A 22,465-nucleotide genomic window follows, 5' to 3' on the forward strand; every position below is an offset into this window, starting at 1 on the left:
CACAAACGCCAGCTGGGTGACCTTGGGCTAGTCACAGCTTCTGGGAGCTCTCTCAGCCCCACCCACCTCACAGGGTGTTGTTTGTTGTGAGGGAAGAGACAGGAAGATTGTCAGCCCCCCTTTGGAGGTCTCCCTACAGCAGGAGAGGGGATGATATAAATCCAAACTCTTCTTCTATTTGCACTTGTTGATTTCATATTTAGTAGATGTAGTTGGCATTGAATGTGTCTGTATATGTAAGTTGCACTTTTAACACATATTAACCGTTGGGTGGCAGCTCAGCTAGTACACTAGTCAGGCCTCACCTGGATGATTGAGGTCAGTTCTGGAGGTTTTACTTTGAAAGGGATGTGGATAGAATGGTGGGGGTGCAGGCAGGGTGGGGGGGAGGGCTGAGAGCCAGCTCACGGTGAGGAAGGGTGAAGGAGTTGGGGATGTTCAGTCTGGAGGGGGTAAGTGGGGACACACATGATTGCTTGTTTTAGAGTATTGACCAGGGCTGTGCAGCTTACAGGAAGCGGCATAGGACCTATACTCACTATGGAGAGGAGAGGACTTGCAGCAATGGGCATGGATTATGGAACAGTCCTGGCTGGACATGGGGGGGGGGGGTGAGTGTGTGAGAAATTTTGCATTCAGGTAAACAAGTCTTCTGAGCATGAGATGGCATTAATGGATGTGCTCCTTTGCCTGCATCTGTTTCCCCATTCGGGAGAAGTGCAGAACTGTTTTGGGGTGGGTGGGAGTCAAAGTGCCCTTGCAGGAAAGGGGGGGGGGGGGGGCCTAGATCCTTGGCCTGTCTGAGAAGCCAGGTTGACATTGCTGTGAAAAGAGCTGAGCTGTGTGTGTGTGTCTGCCTGGGTTGCCAAACTCCAGGTAGGGACTGGGGATAGCAAATTATCTCCAGGCTACATAAACACACTAACTTCTTGCCTGTTTAATTCATTAATTTCCCTTCTGCTGGAGAAAATGGCTGACGCTGTGGCAGGTGGACCCCGCACTGCACCCCTCCCTGAGCGCCCCAGGGTCTCCCAGGTGAGGTCCCCAAACGCCAAACCGGAGTTGGCAGCCCTCGCTTGTGCCAGGTGGCCCCGGCGACCCTTGGCGCAGGGAGGCCAGAGTAGGGAGTACCCAGGGGGGGTCCCTCTGGGGACATTAACCTGGGCTTACCCGGCGGACCTCGCAGTTTTCCACCCCCGCCGGCTCCCGTTTGGGCGGAAGGTCCACCGAGCACCCTTGCACTCCCTCTCCAGGCTAGCCCTGGCAGGGAAGGGACGGCCCGCCCTTTTTCGCCTGCCGGGGGGGGGGGGCGCGTATGGCGGCGTTGGCAACGGAGCGGCTCTGCTGGACACGTGCCCATGCCCGAGCGCCGCCTCTGCATGGCTGTCGGGGAGGGGCCAGTCCCACGGCGAGCTTGGCCGACCTCGCAGGGCGGTTGTGAGGATAAGGGGCGGGAAAGCCGGGCCCTGTCAACCTCGAACGATGGGAAAGAGAGGCGGGGGAGGGCCCCTACACGTGTCTGTGCGTGTGTATGAACGGGTCCTTCCAGGGCACGTTGCCTCCGGGGCCATGCAGGCCTCCTCGGCCCCGGCGGAGGCCCCACCACCGTGGGCTTCAGCCTTCCGCGAGGACGCGTTCCAGTGGCCAGGCCGTCGCTTCGCCCGCCTGCCGGCCAATCCCTCGCCGGCGCTATTGCTGCGTCATCACGGCCTCCGCGCTCCTTCGCGTCACGCCCTTCGGCCGATCCCCGGTTGGCGGTGGCGTCATCGTGATGCGAAGGGCGGCCCAATGAGAGCGAAGCCGGTCCGGTTGGGGCGGGGTGTAAGAAGAGGAGACGAGGGCCGCGCGGGCCAACCACAGGCGCGGAAGGGGAAGGCGGGCGCAGGGAGGCGGACCAATGACCGCGCGCCAGTGGGCGGGGCCTGCGGGGCCATTATAAGGTGGCGCGAGGCAGGCGGGGCCAAGACTTTCTCCCCAGAATGTCTGCGAGTCAAGAGAGTCGGTGAGTGCGCGACGCCGCCGGGGAGGGGAGCCCACCGGGGGGGGAGGGGGCGGCGCGTCCCCGCCGGGCCCATCGCTCCCGTGACCCCCCCCTCCCCGTCTTGCGGCGGACCCGACTATTTTCGTGGAGGGGGGGGAGGCGAGCGCCGCTTCCGCCCCGGACGGCGCCCTGAGAGGGAGGCCCATCCGCCGGCCTCCCTCCTTCCACGTGGCCCCGGGGCCGCCGCCCGCCCCCCCATGCCTCTTCGACGACCGGGCCTTCCCTGCGGTGGGCAGGCTATTGCACCCGCAGGGGCGGGAGAGGAGAGCGGGCGGGCCCGGGCGCCCTGCCGGGTGACTAACCGCTTCCTCCGGGCCTCCTGCGGGTGACGCCACCTTTGAGGAGGCTGAGAGCACGCTGCTCTTTCACAACCCCCCCGCCGCCTTTTGGGGTGCCCCGGCACGATCCACCCGCGATCACGCGAGGGGGGGGGGATCGGCGCGTTCCATCGGCCCCCCGATCCCGGCGGAGGCGGCTCCTTAGCGCGCCTCTCCTCCTCCCCCCCCGCCCCGTCTTTTGCTTCAGCCATTTTGGGCAGGCAAAGTTCGCGTTCGTTTTCCTTCCAACCCCCCCTTATCTTCCCTCCCCCCCCCCCGAGCCGCGATGGTCCCTTCCATTTTTTTCCTCCTTTTCCCACCCCCGATGCTTTTGGGCGTTTGGTATGTCCCGGCGGGAGGGGGCTGTGTCCCCGCCGCGCGAATCTCCTTGGACGGATCCACCTCGGGGTGTTAATTCAGGGGGGTATGAAGAGCCTTAAGGCTCCTCCCATATTCCCCCGCAATTCGGGCGCGTCCATTTTCTTCCTTGCCCATTGTCCTGCCGCTTCCCATCCGGGAACTCAGCGGCCGTGACGTCACGGACCTGCGGCCAAAGGAGAGCGGGAGGAGGAGGAGGAGGAGCCTCTGGCTGCTGGGAGGGAGGCGGGAGGGCCGCAGCAGAGGAGGGGCCGCCCGGCGCACGCGGAGGGGGCCCTGGCGCCCCCTCCCGGACCGAGGGGCGGGATTGGGGGGGGCTCCCGGCCACAGGGCGGCTCCCCTCCTTCCTGGTGGGCGCCCAAAGAAGTGACGGTGGCCCTTCTGCCCATTTTGCTCTCACCCCACCCCTGCGAGGTAGGACAGGCCCTGTCCCAACGTCGCCCAGCCAGCTTCAGGGCCACAACCGGGGGGGCGGGGGATGCGGTGGGTGGGCTGGCCCTTGCAGGGATGCCCCAAGACCCTGATCCTTCGGGAACGGGAGGAGGAGCCTGGTCTGCAGTTTCTGTGATGCCCCCGTGGTGGGTGAAGAGGGCACCTCTGCTAGATCCGGAGGACCGTTGTTGTGCCTCTGCGTGAGCTTCAGATGGCTGGGGGGGGAGGGGGCTGGAGCAATACGCTCTTACATCCCTGTTTTTTTGAGTGCCTGGATGTCTGTCTTCTCAGATCTAGAGACAATGGCCCCGAAGGCATGGACCCCGATGGTGTCATTGAGGTAAGCGCATAAAGGGCACAAGTGGGGTTGCGCTTGGGCGAGGGGGGGGGGCCTGCAGCGGGGCTTTTCAAAGGGGTGGAGCCAGGCAAGGGCTCACGCATCGTTCCTGTTTTCCCCCACAGAGCAATTGGAATGAGATTGTGGACAGCTTTGATGACATGAATCTCTCAGAGTCCCTCCTCCGAGGAATCTACGCTTATGGTTTTGAGAAGCCCTCTGCCATCCAGCAGCGAGCCATTCTCCCTTGTATCAAGGGTGAGACAGAAACACACACACATACACACACACCCTTCCTTTGCAGGGCAGCAAACTGGCAGGTGCAAAAAAGTGATACCCGCTCTTTAGTCTGACTTGCCCAGCCCCCGACTGCCAGTAGGTCTCCAGAGTGAGGAAGAGGGGGAGTTCTCTTGCCTACCTCCCATGGGGGAATCCGCCCTCCATTCCTTCGGGGTCTCTGCTCATTGGGCCATTTGAAGAGGGGGCAGGCGCCTTGTGTCCGCCAGGGAACACCTGCGGCACCTCCCAATTGCAGCTGATTTTATGGTGGTGTTCCAGAGACCTGCCTTCAGGAGGAGCGGGGACAGGTCAGGTACTCCCTTCGGCACTGGCTCGATGCACGTACGACCTGCTCTTCTCCCTCTTTCTCTCACCCAGGGTACGATGTGATTGCCCAAGCCCAGTCTGGAACTGGGAAAACAGCCACGTTTGCTATTTCCATCTTGCAGCAGATTGAGCTGGACCTGAAGGCCACGCAGGCCCTGGTTCTGGCCCCCACGAGAGAGCTGGCTCAGCAGGTAAGAGGCAAAGGGGGCATGACCTGGCACAATTACTGTGGGGGGGGGGGAGTGCAACCAACTACCCCAGGGCAGTGTCTGAGCTGCCTGTGACACAGCATTCTTTGCTGGTTGTATTGTCATTTGTCTAGCGCGGATTCGTAAGGAGAACTTGCGCTCTTGGCAGCAGCTAATGCTGACATCTGGCTGGCAAGGCATAGAGGCCTCTCATAGCCAGCTTGATGGATGTCCTGTCCTTTATCACCTTCATCCTCCTAGGCCTTCTTGGGTGCCAGAATCCTGCCGCTAGCGTGCCACCCAATTTGCATTGCTCAGAGGGCTTGGGGTCTCCGAATCCCAACTTGCCCTGGGCTGTGTGGCTTAAAGAGAGTGCTGAAGAGCTCCTCTTCTGAGGGTTTTTGCACGCTAGGGTCTGATCCTTCTGGGAACGGCTGTCACAAATCCTTTATGTCCTCCAAAGCTTTAAAGTGAGGTCTTTCTCCTCCTATCTTCCCCTGCTAACTGGGCAGAGAGGCACCTTTGCGGTGGTGTCCCTCTTAAATCTAGCAGGGGCAGAGTAGCCATCCCTATTCATCCCAGGGCAATCCCTGTGACTGCTACTGGTTCATGCTGGGGGGACAAGAGCTGTCTGGAGAGACCTCTGCTGGGATCCGGGGGGGGGGGGGGGAATATGGCTGGCTGTTGTTTGGGGGCTGCTCCGGTGTGGCGGTGAAGTGGGCGCACTGACCTCGCCTCCTCTGCTCACCCTAGATCCAGAAGGTGGTGATGGCGTTGGGAGACTACATGGGGGCTTCCTGCCACGCCTGTATAGGTGGGACAAACGTTCGCGCAGAAGTCCAGAAGCTGCAAATGGAAGCCCCCCACATCATCGTTGGGACTCCCGGCAGGGTCTTTGACATGCTGAACAGGAGGTATTTGTGTAAGTATCCTGGCCTTTAGAGACCTTTGATTTGGGTTTAGCGTTTATAGGAAAGATGATTGGGTGAGGCTTCAGTGAAGTCCTTAGCCCAGGGGTCTGCAGCCTGCGGCTCTCCAGATGTTCGTGGACTACAAATCCCATCAGCCCCTGCCAAGCATGGCCAATTGGAGAGCCGCCAGCTGCAGGCCCTTGCCTTAGCCAGTGTGTTCTGGGGGAAACTTAGTTTCTTCTCGAGCTGGTGTGAGTTGGGTGCTGGATGTTTGCAACTTCTAGTGACATTGCTGTATGACTAGGAAGGGTATCCTCTTCTTTTCTGCTGTTCTGTGATGATCAACCCCATGCGTGTCATCTGAGCCCCCAAACCCCGTTTCCCTCCCAGCCGGCGTTCTGCCGTGCTGGAGAAAGGCTGCTGGGTGCCAGGCACAGTGATCACAACTGAGAAGTCGCCTGAGAACAGTAGCAGGGCCTGTTGGCTACACAGCGTCCAGTCCCTTTAAGAGTTTCAGCTCATCTCTCTCTCACTCTCTCTCTCTCTCACTCTCACTCTGCAGCACCCAAGTTCATAAAGATGTTTGTGCTGGACGAGGCAGACGAAATGTTGAGCCGGGGCTTCAAGGACCAGATCTACGACATATTCCAGAAGCTGAGCGGGAACACACAGGTGTGTGTGTGTGGAGGGGGGGGGCTTCCAAAGCACAGACAGGAGATTGGGGATTCAAAGCAAGAGCAATACAAAGATCTTGGGTGCTGTGTGGTTTCCGGGCTGCATGGCCGTGTTCTAGCAGCATTCTCCGGACGTTTCGCCTGCATCTTTGGCTGGCATCTTCAGAAGATGCAGCCACAGATGCAGGCAAAACATCCGGAGAGAATGCTGCTAGAACACGGCCATGCAGCCTGGAAACCACGCAGCACCCAAGTGATTCCAGCCGTGAAAGCCGTCGACAATACAAAGATCTCTTCCCTGCCCCGTAGCAGGGAGGCATTTGTCTGCGGAGCGTTGGCCCTTGGTGGGCGGGAGCCTGCCCTGCGGTTGCAGTGCTACAGGGAGCATCTGCATGACCGGCCTCGTCCCTCTTTCAGGTGGTGCTGCTGTCTGCCACCATGCCCATGGATGTCCTGGAAGTGACCAAGAAGTTCATGAGGGACCCGATCCGGATCCTGGTGAAAAAGGAAGAGCTGACCTTGGAGGGGATCAGGCAGTTTTACATCAACGTGGAGAGGGAGGTAAGGGTCTCCAGGCCTTGTCGCGCCGCTTCTCTGGAGGGGTGGCAGGAGATTTTTCTGAGCGGCAGCCTTTTAGAGTTGGCTTGGCAAATCAGAGCTGGGTGCAAAAGTCAGCTTGCAGCAAGGGTAGCTTCCCAGTGGCAGAGGGGTGCAGGTTCTTAGTTGCCTGTCTAATTTCTGGGACAGCAGAAGCAGACCCGGTTTCTGAACGCTCGGCTGCTGTTATAATTGTCGGACTGTTTGGGAAAAGAACGCCCGTGAGAAGCTCAAATTTTTCCCACTAGTGTTCAGTTGGGATTTGCAAAGGAGTTTTAGCTGCTCTGTGCATCCTCAACAGACATTGGGGTACAGGTTAGGCCAGAGTCTCCTACTGAGCTGTGTCACTAGAAAGCCAGGGAAGTCGAGGGGTGGCTCCCCTGAATCTCTATTCTCTTCTCTCGGACAAGGAGTGGAAGCTGGACACATTGTGTGACTTGTACGAGACCCTCACCATCACCCAAGCGGTCATTTTCATCAACACTCGGAGGAAGGTGGACTGGCTCACGGAGAAAATGCACGCCCGGGACTTCACTGTTTCAGCCATGGTGAGTGGCAGTGGCCGTTAAGACCACCTGGGAGGGGAGGGCCGCTCTAGGGGGATTCCGCTGAGTCCTGCCAGGAGTTACAGACGAGGGCAGGAGAGCTGGTTCCAGGTACAGAAAGTTGAGGCAAGCTGAGTCCATGAAATTCTGGGTGATTTGGTTTTTCTGGGAGACACAGCAGGGGAAGGAAACGCAAATAGGTCGCAGGGCCTCTTCCTTTCTCTTTTGGGTGCTGTGGCTGGACGTTGTCAGAACTTAGCACAGCGGAAGAGAAGGTGGGCAAGCAGAGTTCTGAAGGAACAGCTCGGGCCATGCTGGAGAACTGCAGGGGAAGGAGTTGAGGGTCCTGTGTTTGCTATCCCTGGTGTGGCTACTGGAGACCAACGATGATTCTTGTTCCCTCTCTGGCAGCACGGGGACATGGACCAAAAGGAGAGAGATGTGATCATGCGAGAGTTCCGCTCTGGCTCCAGCCGTGTCTTGATCACCACAGACCTGTTGGTGAGTTTGGGACTTGGCTGTTCCTGGCATCACAGGGTTAACGGGGTGGGGTGGGCAACCGGGACTCCTCTTGTGCAGAGGTGCAGTCCCGGTCCTCCAAGGAGATTCCCTCTCTGTCTAGTTGATACCGTGCTGTTGGCAGATTGTAGTTCCTTGGTACACGAATGGAGGAGGCTGTTCTTCCAGGCTGGAGTCAACAGGGTGCCCAGTCACGTAACAGCTGCCCACAAATGGTGGCCACCCACTGGCACCTCTCCTGCGCATACAGGCTTGCGCAACTGCTGCTGAAGCTTGTGGGATTTACTGTTGTTAACTCCGCCCCCTCTTTCAGGCTCGTGGGATTGACGTGCAGCAGGTGTCCCTGGTAATCAACTATGACCTGCCCACCAACCGGGAGAACTACATTCACAGGTGAGCGGGAGGTTCCCATACCATACCATAGTTTATTTACGGTCATTGACCAGCAAGATCCAAAAGAATTAAAATCATAAAATTTACAGATATTACAAATATACAGATTAAAACAGTTAACAAAATACAGATAATAGACCTCAGGAACTCAGAACATCAGCTCAAGATAATGAGTGGAAGGTCAGTCTAATAATAATTAATAATAAGGATTAGCTGGCAGAGCCAGTAGAGCTCTGTCGGGCCTTCCTGATTTTACTTGATATCCAGGCAAACTTGGCAACAGAATACGTTAGATTTTTATTGGTATCTGATAACAGTATTTTAACCTTTTCTTTCTTAGCCAAAGGAGTGTTTGTCTGGTCAAAGGACAGAAGCATCCAACGTATCTCATCATAGTATGAGCATTCAAATAATATATGTTCCGAGTTTTCAACACCTCCTATTTGACAACTGCAAATTCTGCCCTCAGTTGGTACTTTGTTATAAATCCCGTTGGTATAGTTAGACGAAAGGGCATTGTAGCGGAGTAGGCTGTAGGCTCTTCGATAGTTAACGTTAAACAAAGAAGTAAGATAGGGCATTATTGAAAGTTTATTCAGCATTATTTTACTGAAAATTGGGTGTTTAAGTTTATTCCCTTTTTGTGGAGGCTGGGGTCCTCCCCCTTTTCTTGCAGGCTCCAGTCCCTTTCAAGCGGCTTCACTTCTTTCTCTTCTTCCTTAGGATTGGCCGAGGGGGCCGATTTGGCAGGAAAGGCGTGGCCATCAACATGGTGACGGAAGAAGATAAGCGTACCCTTCGTGACATTGAGACATTTTACAACACCTCTATTGAGGAGATGCCCATGAATGTGGCTGACCTCATCTGAGCTGCCTCTGGGGGGGGGGGGGTACGCTGTGCCCGCCCACCCCCCACTGGGCACAGAATCCCCCCTTTTCTATTTTTTTTTGAGTTTTCTTGCCTTTTGAATAAATGTCACTTTTTTGGAGGCAAAATGAAACCTTTTTAGTGTTTTTCCTGGCGCTTTTTCTGTCTTTCTCCGACCTTCCCTCCCTCGCGACCTCCATCTTGTAGTTCAGTTGTCCAATCAACCCCTACTTGGGCACCCTCTCAGGTCAGGTGTGGGAAGCAGGTCAGAAAGCTCGGAGCCTTCCGGCTTCCCCTCTTCCCCCTCCCGGCCGGGTCGCCCCTCCACAACATGAGAGATTTTGTAGTCCTTGGAATTGCCGGAATTGTGGTGCTAACAAAAAAAAGCTTGAGAATTAAAAACCTACCTCACTAAGAGACGTGGTTTTCTTCTCTCCCTGCCTAACAATCAATGGTTCAAAAAAATAAAATAATTGCCAAGATGTTCTCCATATGAAAACTAGACTTTCCCCACCGTGCTTTTTTAAAGAAAAATTAAAAAAACCTTTTTTCATATGGCAAAAAATTAGTGTGTGCAACCTTACTTTTTTTTGTATAGCTATTATTTATTCAAAAGGAAAGTTACAGTGACCAAAATAAAGGTGATCTTGAGAAACTCATTTGCTTTGGGTGATTTTTTTTTCCTGTGTGTGTGTGAAAGGGGGCGACGCTTTGCAGTGTGGTTTTGCCCGCTCAGGCTGGTGCTTAGTCAAGAACCCCCCGCCCTCTAGCGACACTCACTGCAGGTTTCTGTTCATCTTTTAATAACATAAGAACGAGCCAGCTGGATCAGACCAGAGTCCATCTAGTCCAGCTCTCTGCTACTCGCAGTGGCCCACCAGGTGCCTTTGGGAGCTCACAGGCAGGAGGTGAAAGCAAGGGCCTTAAGAACATAAGAAAGAGCCTGCTGGATCAGACCAGAGTCCATCTAGTCCAGCACTCTGCTACTTGCAGTGGCCCACCAGGTGCCTTTGGGAGCTCACGAGCAGGAGGTGAAAGCAAGGGCCTTCTGCTGCTGCTGCTCCTGAGCACCTGGTCTGCTAAGGCATTTGCAATCTCAGATCAAGGAGGATCAAGATTGGGAGCCAGAGATCGACTTCTCCATAAATCTGTCCAAGCCCCTTTTAAAGCTATCCAGGTGAGTGGCCATCACCACCTCCTGTGGCAGCATGTTCCAAACACCAGTCACACGTTGCGTGAAGAAGTGTTTCCTTTTATTAGTCCTAATTCTTCCCCCCAGCATTTTCAATGGATGCCCCCTGGTTCTAATTTTGTGAGAAAGAGAAAAATTTCTGTCAACATTTTTTTGTAAAATAGCAGAACACTGATGGGTCAGGATAGAGGGTTTGCCTCACCTGCCGGAGTGGCCGTCCCTTCCCCAGCCTTTCCACTTGGAACCAACCAAGACGCTGCTCGCCTGGGGCTTCCTGCATTTCCCTGGCCAGGCTGTGAAAGGACCAGGCCGGAATCAGATGCTGTGCCCTCCAGCAGGTCAGGGGCCCCCAGAACAGAGGCTGGACTGTGCTGCAAACAAGAGGTCCACAGGGAGTACATCTTGCCGAGGCTTCTGGGAGAACAGGTGTGTGCCGGCCTTCCTCTTCCAGTCCTGCGTTGGGAGAACCCCGGAATCCTAGATCCCCTTGCCGCAAACGCCCGCCACTTCAAAGGAAATTATTCTTGTCCTCCTCTGGGTTGGCAGGCCTCTGCAACACGTTGGAAAAGGGTGCAACTTCATGGCTGGCAGTCTCCTCGTGTGTAGGCTCTGCTGCGGAAGCCCCTTATAATGGTGCCGAAGGCCTGGCCTGCTTTCTCAAGTAAAGGTGCTTCTATGCTGCTTTATGGCAGATATCAACAAATTGACAAACAGAGGAGGCTACGTCCATGCAATATGGGTCAGGTGGAGACACTCGATCATACCCTCTTTCATTGCGTAAGGTTTGCAAAAACCAGAATGTCACAATCTGCACTTATCCCATTTCTGTATAACAATCTAACCGATGCTCTTAAGATACCTATGCTTTTGAACAACATGGATCCCACAGTGTGAGAGAATGTAGCAAAATTTCTGCTAAAGATAATAGACGTAAGTCTAGATGAATACCAATCAATGTCTATGTATTATGACCACATATAGCCAGCAGTAATTTTTCTACCTTCTGTAAGTATCCGATGACCTTTAAGTGAGTCAACTTAGTTGAAGGAATGTTCTATAGTTACAGAAGGACCATGTATATATTTTAGTACCAGTGTCTATAATTGTGAGCAATAATGGGCAAATTTTGTATGCTTATTTTGTATGTTTATTTTATGCCAATAAAGGCTTGTTACTACTAAGTAAAGGTGCTGGTTGTAAGAAATCTTAGCAGGTGACTGAGCTAAGCAGGCCAAGGGGGCTTAAGAGAAGAAGAGTTTGGATTCATACCCAACCCTGTGAGACAGGTGGGGGCGAGAGAGCTCTGAGAGAACTGTGACTAGCCCAAGGTCACTCAGCAGGAATGTAGGAGTGGAGAAACATCCGGTTCACCAGATAAGCCTCTGCCACTCAGGTGGAGGAGCAGGAGAACAAACCCAGTTCTCCAGATTAGAATCCACCTCGGGGAGGTCATAGCTCAATTACTGGCTGGTCCAATCTCAAAAGGCCAAGCTGGGTAGGCACTTGGGGAAGTCCACCAAGGAAGTCCAGATCAGCTATTGCAGAGGCAGACTTGTGGGAAACCCCTTTCTGAACACCTGTCTCAAAAACCCTGTGGGGTGACTTAAAAGTTGGCTGTGGCCTGATGGCCCTTTTCACCCAACCAGCAGTCCAGTAGCTTAAGGATGGTGGCAGGTTCAGAGATAAAAGGGTTGGGGGAAAACTACTTCTGGAGATCCTGCAAGAGGAGATGGGATGAAAGTAAATGAGAGTCTGTCAGTCTGTCCTCTGTAGAGTACTGGGCAAGGAGCTGACCTCTGCTGGGAAGACCTTGCGGGACTGTCCCTTCCACCATGCAACATTGTGACGGGGCGTATGGCGTGAGTCTGGGGGCTTCCCTGATATGCTGCTTTTCTTGGGGCAGAGATTATTTTCAGACTGAGCCGCCCCCCTCGGTCTAGCCTGCAACAGGTGAAATTCCACCACAACCACCACCACCGCTCTGCTGTGAAACTTCTTCCCGTCACATGAAGATCAGATCTTCCGATGGTCAAAGACAAGGAAGGAGCAGCTGCTGACTCAACAGTCGCAGTTCCTCTGTGAGGCACAGCCAGATGCCGCCCCCAAGTTCCTCCCCCCCACCCCAAAGGGGCTCCTTTCCCACTGCTAGCTTGGGGCCCACTTGGCAAGGTGACCATCGGAGCCCAGGACACTGCTTCAAACAAGGGCAGGGGACTCCACGTTCTCCTTGGCACCAGCCAAACAGGTGTCGTGCCACCTGCCACGCATGGCTCGGTCCTTTCTCTGCCCGTTATTTGCAAGCTTTCCCCTATCAGCCAGTGGGTCTCTGCTCCAAGCCAGGTAACGCCCCTCCCCCTGGCCAATTTGCCCCAAATGGTGCTCAGTCAGCAGGTCCCCATAGAACCACCCCCCCCCCCCCCCCGCCTGGGTCCCATGGCGACGTGTGTTGGGCAATGCTGAACCCAACTGAGTCATTTGCTAGTCAGGTCAGCGAGTTGCATTTCCTTCCCTAATTGAAGAAACGCCCTCCGCCCCCCGCCCCCCCCCCCCAACACACACACACAAGGCAGAGGAGAGCAGAGGCTCTCAGGGAGACAGAAGAGGAAGACGTGGCCCAGGAGAGACGAACCTGCCACGATTCGCGATGCATCTGTTCTTCTGGGTCGTGAGCAGCGGCCTCCTTACAGGTGGGTTGGACCTGAGATCCTTGGTCCCTTTGGAGGGGGCTTGTGGGGGGGGTTGCAGCAGAAGGAAAGGAGAAGGGCGGGGGAGCGGCTTGCAAGTAAGAACCCGCAAGACATTTGCCCCCATTTCCACCCCCCACCCACCCACCATTCCTCCTTTCTCTGTCCTGAAAGCTCACATAGCCTCTCCTCTTGTCCGGCTTTCTTCTCGCCGGCTAGGGTTACCATCCTCCAGGTGTGGGCTGGAGGATCTCCTTGCATCCCAGCTACACAAATCAGTTCCCACTTTGGGCCACAACAGCTCCAGGTTGGGAAAAGCAAAGTCCGAGAGGGCAAAGTCTGGGGAAGGACGCATGTCGCAGAGTCCGAAATCCAAAGCAGACATTTTCTCCAGAGAAGTGGATTCCCGTGACCTGAGGAAGCGGCTGCAATTCTAGCTGAGCTCCAGCCCTCATCTGGGAGTTGGCAGTGGTGGGATCCCAAAATTTTAATAACAGGTTCCGATGGTGGGATTCAAACAGTGGCGCCGCCGCACACACACACCTCCAGTCCCTAATGGGCAGGGAGGTTGCTGTAGTAACCCCTTCTCGGCACTCAGAAAAAATCAGTAACCACTTCTAGAGAAGTGGTGACAACTGGTTGGATCCCACTTCTGGAAGTTGGCCACCATATTTCTCCTAGGGCCAAATACACTTCTGCAGTCCCTCCCCTGCCTCAAACCCCCCTCCCCAGATTCAACACCCAAAATCTCTAGGGGTTTCCTAACCTGGCAATCCTTCCCCCCTTCCCAACAAACAGCCAATCTACCTTTACCTGCCCGGCTGTCTTCAGATTCCCCCCCGCCCCCACACACCCCCCCCACTCCCTGCAGCCTCTGCATATGAAAACTGCCCCAGTTGTGTGGGGCCGGCTACTGGACCAAGACCACTCGCACTGCTGGGAGCAGAGCCCTTCAGATCTTGTGGGGTGGTGGTCCACTTTCCCGTGGGTCCCCACTCCGCACTGAGCCCGCCCTCCAGGCAACCCGCCCCCATCCTCTCTTCATCCCTTCACCAGCTTTTTCTCTCCCTCCCATCCTCAGCTACATGTACCGTGTTTCCCCGAATGTAAGACAGTGTCTTATATTAATTTTTGCTCCCAAAGATGCGCTATGTCTTATTTTCACGGGATGGCCTTATTTCTCCGTGTTCTGTTTGTCGGGCCTGCTTCCAAACAAAAACTTTGCTACGTCTTACTTTCGGGGGATGCCTTATATTTCACACTTCAGCAAAACCTCTACTACGTCTTATTTTCAGGGGATGTCTTATATTCGGGGAAACAGGGGTATTATTGATTCACTCCATTGACAGCCCAGCTTCCTCCGCAGTGAGGAGGGCCACGGCAGCTGGGGGGCCAAGAGCCGGCTGGCGTTCCTGCGCCCGTGGCTGGCAGAGGAGGAAGCAGCCGGGCCAAGTTGAGTCACATGAGTCAGATGGTGTCAACTGATGCAGAGGCTGCTGCCAACCTCCAGATGGGACCTGGAGATCTCCTAGGAGTCCAACTGAGCCCCAGACCACAGAGATAATTTGGCCCCTTCTTGTCCCTGTGGAGGGTGGGCTCCACAGCATCATACCCTGCTGAGCCCTCCCCTAAACTCCCATCCAAAAACTCCAGGAATTTCCCTAGCTGGAGCTGGCAACCCTACAGTCCAGGCTTGGCCTAAGTAAGGCACAATCAAAGGCCAAAACAGGCCTGGGAGGAGCCACGCCCCTTCCCCTGGCCTTTGCTCACAGAAACTGAGGGCCTGGAATGTGCCGGTTGCCTAGCAACAGCCACGGAGGAAATCCCCCCCTTTTAAAGCTACAGACACTCCTTTTATTATTTTGAGAGTCAGATACAAGAAAGAACTGAGATAACCATTCCAACTTAAACATAACATACCTACGTACGTACATACATACATACATACGTACATAGACAGACAGACAGACAGACAGACAGACAGACAGACAGACAGACAGACAGACAGACAGATAGACAGATAGATAGATAGATAGATAGATAGATAGATAGATAGATAGATAGATAAACCAGGGTCAGAGTTATTCAACAATAAAGATAACCTAATCAGATCTGGCAATCCAGATTGGAAAAGAGGATATAAATTGGTACATTTGGACCTGATTTTAACAAATCTGGCGCAGTGCAGAAGTTGGTGGGACAGGTTTTCAACCACATTGAATTTGCAGCTGCATTAACCTTGCAGATTTTTCTAGGTTACTAAACAATAACAGAAGAGCCGGCTGGATAGGGACAGCGGCCTCTCCAGTCCAGCCCCCTGACTCACACAGCGGTCAACCAGTTCCCATGGTGGGCCAACGAGTGGGCACGGAGACTGAGGTTTGCCCCAGTGCTGCCCCTCGGCGCTGGGATTATAGGGTTGGCTGCATGCGGCGGTTCCCTTTAGCCACCACGGCTAGTAGCCACTGATAGACCTTGAATCTTTCCCTTTAAACGCTGCCGATGTCAGTGGCCACCGCTACATCTTCCGGCAGCAAACTGCACAAGCGTGGAGACAGGTGTCTGTTCTGCATTTGCTGCCTCTTGTACCTGGTTGGTTTGTACACGTCTGTGGGCCCTAATTCCAGCAGTGGTAGAAGAGAGATAAGATGGGCAAGTCTTTTACCAGGTCAAGTGCAGGCCTGCTAACTCACAGCCACAGCTGTGGCTTTGCCCCTCCCGTGGTTGGGGCCAAGGCCACTGATGGGCTCACAGGTCAGCTGACTCTCTCTCTGTTGGTGTCCTTCTAGTGTGGGCGGCTGCGCGGGATGAAGAGGCACCAGAGCCCCTCACGCAGCGGCTGGGTCCCCCTGGGGCCTTGCCATGCTCTGGCACGGACCTGCCAGACCCACGTTGTCCCCGCAAGAAAAAAGCAGCCACGCTGGTGCCCTCCTTTACCAAGACCACGCCCCACGCCACCACTCACCACCTGAAGACCACGCCCCATCCCACGACGCATCCAGCCAACCACACCACAGTTCCAGCCAACCACACGACACCCCACCCCACCAATCACACCATTCCATTTCACACCACCGCTCCAGTCAATCACACCACAGCCCACCCCACCAATCACACCACGGCCCACCCCACCAATCACACCATTCCATTTCACACCACCACTCCAATTAGTAACACCACGGCCCACCCCGCCAATCACACCACGGCCCACCACCACGCCAACCACACCACACCTCCCGCCGTGGTCACCACAGCCCCGTTGCCCACAGACACTCCCCTTGTGGCTGTGGGCAATTACATGGTCAAGAACGGCTCCACCCCTTGCCTACGGTTGGAAGCGGGGCTCCAGTTCCGAGTAACGTACACCAGCAAAACTAAGCACCAGGTAAGCCCCAGGGGGCAAGAGGGGGCTGTAGGTAGCTTAGGTGCGGGTTGGCTTAGCAGGAGAAGCCAGGCTCCGAGGCTCTTGGATGCTCAGGGCAGGGAATCAAGGCACAGAAGCTTTGCTCTGCTGGGAGGTCAAGCAAGGAACGATGGGAGCCCGAATGCCTGGCAGACGTGGACATGGCGTGTCTCTCTGGCCTGGCAGACATGGACAGCTGTCATCACCATACGCTGAGGTTGGGCACTGCCAGGGCCGACTGCCACAGGATTCTTGCCCACATGCTCCTCTGCCATTTGTCAGTGTGCCTCCCCACCACCACCACCACACACACCTGCTTGTGACTCTACCACTCACCTGCTCCCTGGCACACGCACTGCCCAGCATCAAGGGGTGCCACAAGATAAAGGTGTCTGGGCGGGTTTGCAGGCAGAGGAAGGCCTGGTGGGCTGGTGGCGGGCAGGGGGGACATGGGGAGGGTTTTGGGCCCTCTCTGCTTAGGACCCCCAAAATCTAGAACCAGCTAGAATGTGGGGGAGGGAGGCAGTGGTGGGATCCAAAAATTTTAGTAATAGTTCCCCTGGTGGTGGGATTCAAACTGTGACGTAGCGCCAATGGGGCAGGACGGGGCATTCCGGGGGCGTGGCCGGGCATTCCGGGGGCGGGGCTGTCGCAAGGACGCAGCCACTGCGCCGGTCCTTGGGCGGAAAACGAATGCACGCAGGCGCAGGCTGCCACACACGCCAGTGCACCTCCTGCTAGACTGCTCCAAGTTCTGCGCACTACTGCTGAGAGGAGGGGCATAACTAAGGCAAAAATCACGTGGCAAAATCACCCATTAGTAACCCCCTCTTGGCACACGCAAATAATGAGTAACCTCCTCTCGGGAACCTGTGAGAACCTGCTGGATCCCACCTCTGGAGGAGGCTGCCTTTCATGCTTCAAATAGGACTGACTGCTCAGCACGGCAATTCTGACCTGTCTCCCTTTGGCAGCTCTGGGGCACATTTGCGCTGCAGCCAAACCACACCAACGCCTCGGGGTCCTGCTCCGGAGAAGCCGCCACCATCAAGCTGCGCTTCCCAGAGGGCTTCCTCATCTTCATCTTCAAAAAGGTGCCTGAGGTTGGGGTGGTGGGCGGTGGGGGTGGAACCAGAGGCAGCCTCCGTGGTCAGCCTTTGTGCGTGGCCGGGGGCAGCTTGGCTGAACTTCTGGCTGTTGGCCGGACTGGGAGCGGCCATGCTTTTGCTCCTGGTGAGTCCAGAAGGGCATGAGTGGCCCTCAGACCAGCCCCCCATTATCCGCTGGGGTTTCTTTACTTAATTCATGTGTAGTCCAAGTGTCTCTCAAAGCATATGGAGGAGAGGGGTCCTAGCCAGGGGTGGGATCCAAAAATTTTAGCAACAGGTTCCCATGGTGGTGGGATTCAAACAGTGGCATAGCGCCAATGGGCTGGGCGGGGCACGACGGGGGCGGGGCGGGGCGGGGCGGGGCGGGGCATTCCGGGGGCGGGGCATTAATAATTTCTCTGTTACTGTAAAAAACTCTTACTGTAAAAAAAAAAGTTCCTAATTTCTAGCTGGTATCTTTCTGTCCATAATTTAAACTCATTATAGCAAGTCCTATCGTCTGCTGCCAACAGAAACAACTATTTCTCCTCTAGTTGACTTCCTGTCGAATACTTAATACTTTCAAATACTTAATTTTGTTTCTAGAAATCAAAAGGAGGAGACTTTCCTTAAACAAGGAACTTTACCTTATTTCTAAAACATGTTTTTAAAACAGCCCCACAGGGAGAATGATCCCGTTTTCGACCTTCGCTAACCAGCCACATAGGAAACAACAGGACTTTAGGATTTTTGGACCTAATGGGATTTCTAACGGAAAAGCAGACCCAGTTAGTGACCCCCTCTCGGCACACACCAATAATTAGTCACCCCCTCTCGGGAACTGGTGAGAACCTGCTGGATCCCACCTCTGGTCCTAGCTTGGAGGAAGAGCCTCTGCTCCCTGGCGCATGCCCGACCCAGCAGCAAGTGAGACAAATCGGCGAAGCCAGGTTGAATGCACCAACCTCTCCAGTTAAAAAGAACCTGGGAGAGCGACTGCCACTCAGACAACGCTGACTTTGGTGGAGTGATGGTTTGCAGCTTCATGTGTCCACATGGCCAAAAATAATAAAGCCAACAGTCACGGGTAGTATTGTCAAAGGCTTTCACAGCGGGATTCAACTGGTTGTTGTGGTTTTTCCGGGCTGTGCAGCCATGGTCTGGAAGATTTTGTTCCTAACGTTTCGCCTGCATCTGTGGTTGGCATCTTCTCTGTGTGATATACCTCTGATGATGCCAGCCACAGATGCAGGGGAAATGTTAGGAACAAGATCTACCAGACCACGGCCGCACAGCCTGGAAAAACCACAACAACCAATCATGGGTTGATTTCCTTCAGCAATCACAGTCAGTGGTGGCGAACCTATGGCACTCCAGATGTTTGTGGACTACAATTCCCATCAGCCCCTGCCAGCATGGCCAATTGGCCATGGTGGCAGGGGCTGATGGGAATTGTAGTCCACGAACATCTGTAGAGCCATAGGTTCGCCACCACGGACATAGATCTTTTATAGTCACATAAATTAACGGCCGTTGCTGCTGTTAGGGTGTGTTAAGTCAGGAATGGAGGTGTGTTAAGGCAGGTGAGTGCGTTAAGGCAGGTGGGATGAATATGGGTAGGTGTGTTAAGTCAGGAATGGAGGTGTGTTAAGGCCTGTGTTCCACAATGGCGCTGAGTTCTACAAATTGTGGCGCTGAGTTCCACAAGTTCACGGTGTTGCACGAAGGGCCTCCCACCTGTTGACAGAGGATTTTGCTTCCGGAGACATTTCCTTTGCCCCAGGAGACGCGCATGCCCGGCTCCTGAACGGGGCCCTCCCCAGGCGAGTCAGAATCCATCCTGCCAGTGACTCACGCATGCCAAAGAAATTATACTAAATGAGCAGATTACACCAAGATGTGTAACTGGCATATCAGCAACAAAACTTCCCCTTCCTGGGCACAGAGTCTGGGGGCTTTTTTAAAACGGCCACTGACTCAGCCTCATGGGCTGGCCTGAAACGTCACGGAGCAGGTCCACGCTGTGGCTTGGAGGACAGGACACGGGTTCAAGAGGAGGTCACGGGTCAAATTAGCCACGGGGTCGTGCTCAGCAACCTTTTTTCTACATCAGGACAGGCCCAAATCTGCCCCTTCCATTAACCCCTTGAGGCCCGTGTGCATCTAGCTCAGTGGTGGCGAACCTATGGCATGGGTGCCAGAGGTGGCACTCAGAGCCCTTTCTGTGGGCACGCATGCACAGAGTTCATCATGGGGGGGGCAGAAAATCACACATCCTCACACACACCCCAAGGCTGGCCTGGGCATGATCCTTTACCTGGGAGTAAGTTCGGTTGCTAGCAATGGGGCTTGCTTCTGAGTAAACCCTCCTAGGGTCGTGATTCATCCATTCGAAACATTGCACGGTTGCTTCACCAAGCTAACTCACAAGTAACATGCGCCTCGGAGCCAACTGTTTTTTCTAAAACCTCAGTATTCAGGTTAAATTGCCGTGTTGGCACTTTGCGATAAATCAGTGGGTTTTGGGTTGCAATTTGGGCACTCGGTCTCGAAAAGGTTCGCCATCACTGATCTAGCTCCACAACAAAGAACAATTTGAGCTTGAAGGTGACTCAGGCAAGTGAGCCTCGTGGCGTCGGAAGTTGACCTTTAATTAATTCGTGATACCTTTATTGGCATATTAGAGAAGTTCACCTGACTGGTAGGGAGGGAAGGACTCCTGGCTGACTCACTTTCTGGAAGGAGTCTTGGAGCTGGCTGGGCCCGTGGCTGGAAAGACGGCCATGGCAGGTGGCCATGGCTGAACCCAGATGTTTCGCTGTGGACCAGGCTGGAGCATCACCCCGATTTCTTTTCTGCAGAATGAAACCGAAAAGACATCTTACCTGACCAGAGTCCAGGCCAACCTGACGTACCAGTTCTTACAAGCTACAGGTGAGGCATTTTTGGGGGAGGGGCTGTGACTTGAAGGGGCCTCTGCTGCCGTTTCTTGCACAGGAAGGCTCCGGGGAAGGGGGGGCTCCTTTGCCACTCATGATGAGCTGAAGTGACAAGAACGGCGGGGGTGACGTTAGTAGTGACGGGCACTCACCTGGAATCCAACCTTTGAGCAAGTTATAAGCCGGAATGCAGTGCCTCCAGTCTTCCCTTTTGCCTTCTCAGAGACATCCTTTGGAGCAGATTCTTCCTCTCTCCGAGAGTTCGAAACCTCCCTTGGACACAGTTATCAGTGCCAGAACCGAACTCTGACCCTCGCTGACGGCTTTCAACTTCAGGTCCTGAAAGAACGGGTCCAGGCCTTTGAGCTGCAAGGTGGAGAGTTTGGGGAAGGTAAACTCCACCCCCGCCCCGGCAATCATATTCAATCTTTTTAAAAGGAGCAGGCCAAGTCACCCATGGTGGATTCCTCCTGGCATTCCCCCCAGTGTTTAGTCTCTTGAGAAGATGCTTGCATGCGGTGGAAAGCATCATCAGCAGAGGTGGGATCCAGCAGGTTCTCACAGGTTCCCGAGAGTAGGTTACTAATTATTTGTGTGTGCCGAGACGGGGTTACTAATTGGTGATTTTGCCATGTGATTTTTGCCTTAGTTACACCCCCCCTCTCAGCAGTCGCGCGCAGAACTGGAAGCAGTCTAGCAGGAGGTGCACCGGCGTGCGTGGCAGCCTGAGCCTGCGTGCATTCGTTTCCTGCCCAAGGACCGGCGCAGCGGCTGCGTCCTTGCCACAGCCCCGCCCAGGAATGCCCGGCCACGCCCCCATCGTGCTCTGCCCCGCCCCATTGGCGCTACGCCACAGTTTGAATCCCACCACCATGGGAACCTGTTACTAAAATTTTTGGATCCCACCACTGAATCAGGATAGCCAGCTTATGGAGGCCCCTACGGGTTTTCAAGGTCAGAGACGAACAGAAGCCGTGTGCCACTGCCTGTGTAGCATCCTTGGTGGTCTCCCATCCAACTTCCAACCCGGGCTGACCCTGCTTACCTTCCAAACTCAGGTGAGACCAGAGTAGCCTGGACCACCCAGGTCAGGGTGCACTGACGCTTGCTGAACACTCATCCAATCTGCTAGAACGTTTGCAGATACTTTTGGTGAAACTTTGACCTCTGACCCAACCATCTTGAGACCGGCTCCCAGCCTGACCTTTAACCCCAACGCAGGACCCTGTCTTTTACCACTGGTTTTACCCACCGCCCTCCACCAGCAGTTTTGTGCTCGGTTGCCACGCTTTCCCCTCCTGCGCCGAGAACCAAGCGCAGGCCGGTCTTCCCCACGGCCACCATTCTGAAAATGCAGCCCCCTTGACACGTTTGTTCCTTTCCCAGCTGAGGTCTGTACGGAGCAGCGACGTTCACCCGTCGTGGTCATCATCGTGGTCGTGGTCCTTGTCCTTCTTATCGTCATTGTGCTCGTGGCTTATGCCGTCGGACGCAGGCGGAGCCAGGTGGGGTACCAAACCCTCTAAGGAGATTCGGCCTGCCTGTGCCAATCACCTTGGCCAAAGGAAGAGCGAACTACCGGATCTGGACCCTTCTCCTGCAGCGGGTCTCGAAGACACCATCCGGCTTGGATTGCTCCAGTCTCCTCAGTTGCTGGACGCATCCCATTTTTGTATTTGTTGCTTTGACTGGGGATTGAAAGAACGGAGGGGAGAGAGGCAGCAGAACGGATCGGATTTCGGGGGTGTTGTGGGGTTTCCGTGTACGGCCATACAGCCCGGGAACCCCACAACACCCCGGTGGTTCCAGTCGTGAAAGCCTTCGACAATACATATCAGATTTGTGTTTGTTCGTTTGGGTATGTGACAGTGTGTTTTGCAGGAGAACTGAAGCCACCAGAAGTTCAGATGTGTCCAAGATGATCTGGCTGTAATGGAGATACCATATATACTCGTGTATAAGTCGACAAGTGTATAAGTCGAGGCACCTAATTTTAACACCAAAAACTGGGAAAACGTATTGACTCGTGTATAAGTCTAAGGTGGTAACTCCAAAGCAGGCTTAAGCAATCTTTGGAGCATTGCCCTTTTAAGAAAATCATAGAGACACACTGCCCGATCGGCAGCTTCCCTAAAGCTAAGCCTCAGAGCCTGCGGGGAAAGGAAAAGATGAGTGGGTGAGTGGGTGAGTGGGTGAGTGAGTGAGTGAGTGAGTGAGTGAGTGAGTGAGTGAGTGAGTGAGTGAGTGAGTGAGTGAGTGAGTGAGTGAGTGAGTGAAAGGGACAATGGGCGACAGTGGCAGCAGTGGGTGGCTCACATATAAGTCAAGGAGGGCTTTTTCGGTACAAAAAATGT

The 22,465-nt window shown here is 54.6% G+C and overlaps 2 protein-coding genes and 1 non-coding gene across 3 annotated transcripts; all 3 read left to right on the plus strand.

The window, feature by feature from the left end:
• Positions 1–1,893: 1,893 nt before the first annotated feature.
• EIF4A1 (eukaryotic translation initiation factor 4A1) lies at positions 1,894–9,464 on the plus strand. The gene is made up of 11 exons (XM_048517802.1): positions 1,894–2,002; positions 3,460–3,508; positions 3,631–3,763; positions 4,163–4,302; positions 5,053–5,221; positions 5,773–5,882; positions 6,302–6,445; positions 6,892–7,029; positions 7,438–7,527; positions 7,859–7,938; positions 8,662–9,464. The coding sequence occupies exons 1-11, from the start codon at positions 1,980–1,982 to the stop codon at positions 8,804–8,806; spliced, it is 1,221 nt and encodes a 406-aa protein (XP_048373759.1). The 5' UTR covers positions 1,894–1,979; the 3' UTR covers positions 8,807–9,464.
• Positions 5,540–5,676, plus strand: LOC125445381. The gene has a single exon (XR_007246301.1). It is a non-coding gene; the product is annotated as a small nucleolar RNA SNORD10 (small nucleolar RNA).
• A 3,105-nt stretch (positions 9,465–12,569) lies between the features above and the next one.
• Positions 12,570–22,375, plus strand: CD68 (CD68 molecule). The gene is made up of 6 exons (XM_048516431.1): positions 12,570–12,684; positions 15,471–16,066; positions 17,059–17,178; positions 20,034–20,106; positions 20,335–20,502; positions 21,498–22,375. The coding sequence occupies exons 1-6, from the start codon at positions 12,642–12,644 to the stop codon at positions 21,635–21,637; spliced, it is 1,140 nt and encodes a 379-aa protein (XP_048372388.1). The 5' UTR covers positions 12,570–12,641; the 3' UTR covers positions 21,638–22,375.
• Positions 22,376–22,465: the final 90 nt, after the last annotated feature.

Source organism: Sphaerodactylus townsendi, linkage group LG15 (genome assembly GCF_021028975.2).
Source record: "Sphaerodactylus townsendi isolate TG3544 linkage group LG15, MPM_Stown_v2.3, whole genome shotgun sequence".
Lineage (NCBI taxonomy): Eukaryota > Metazoa > Chordata > Lepidosauria > Squamata > Sphaerodactylidae > Sphaerodactylus > Sphaerodactylus townsendi.